This window comes from Sinocyclocheilus rhinocerous, unplaced genomic scaffold, assembly GCF_001515625.1.
Source record: "Sinocyclocheilus rhinocerous isolate Xijiao unplaced genomic scaffold, SAMN03320098_v1.1 C36134372, whole genome shotgun sequence".
Classification (NCBI taxonomy): Eukaryota; Metazoa; Chordata; class Actinopteri; order Cypriniformes; family Cyprinidae; genus Sinocyclocheilus; species Sinocyclocheilus rhinocerous.
The window spans coordinates 1-847 of record NW_015773987.1 but is presented as its reverse complement, the minus strand read 5'-3'; the positions used below and the strand labels follow the sequence as shown (position 1 = coordinate 847).

General features: G+C 37.8%; 1 protein-coding gene across 1 annotated transcript; it reads right to left on the bottom strand.

The window, feature by feature from the left end:
- Positions 1–12: 12 nt before the first annotated feature.
- LOC107735552 (hydroxysteroid 11-beta-dehydrogenase 1-like protein) lies at positions 13–840 on the bottom strand. The gene is made up of 2 exons (XM_016547199.1): positions 812–840; positions 13–232 (listed from the first exon to the last, which is right to left on the bottom strand). The coding sequence occupies exons 1-2, from the start codon at positions 823–825 to the stop codon at positions 19–21; spliced, it is 228 nt and encodes a 75-aa protein (XP_016402685.1). The 5' UTR covers positions 826–840; the 3' UTR covers positions 13–18.
- Between the last annotated feature and the right edge of the window lie 7 nt (positions 841–847).

The following is an 847-nucleotide window of genomic DNA, read 5'->3' as shown; positions in this document are numbered from 1 at the left end:
CATAGATTCCCATTAAACTCAGCTTCCAGTAACTGGTTCCTTATAAACTTGTGGATTATATGTGTAGGAGTTTTGAATCGTCTGGTCCCTCAAGTATGGGAACCAATCCCTGAAGAGACAGGCATAGAATGTGTACCAGGGGTAAAAGGCCTCAGGCTGGCGAGATGCTCCAGCTTCGATAATGTGCCAGGCGGCTTCGTGTGCAGGGTAGGCGGTCATGTTGATGTAACCTCTGCATTAAGCACATCAGAGATATGAAGAATGAGCCTTTTATCTGCAACTCCAGCGGTCATGAGTGATATGGAATATTTGAGTTGCATAAGTGCTATTTATGACCACAAATTAGACTTTGTCTGCCCATATGGCATATGTTCTTTAGTAACTAGTGCTGAGCTAGTACCACTAGACAAAAACTTAAACTTTACAGTTTTAAACATTCCTAAATGTCTGTAAAAGTCTGTTTTTGTTCACATTTCACTTGTTCTTCTGTGTATGTATTTTTATGTTTGTTTGTAGGTATGTATGTACTACTGACATCTTTTGGCCTGGAGGCATAAAGTTTATTCATTAATTTCTGTCGCTTCATTTTCTCTTGTTTTATTCCTTTTCAACTGTGTCATTCATAAAATAATATTTTTATATTAAATCCCATTAAATGACCTCTTCCCCCATATTTGTCAGACTTGCTGTTCATTTCTTTGTGTCAAAGCTTTTCATTAGCAGAAACTGAGTCCACTTTTAATTGATTGTACATTTGCATTGCATTTATCAGCATAAAGAACCAAAGATCTTGATGTTAGCCTGTTCTTACTTGATTTTCTCCATGGCGCTATCTGTGTCGATCAGG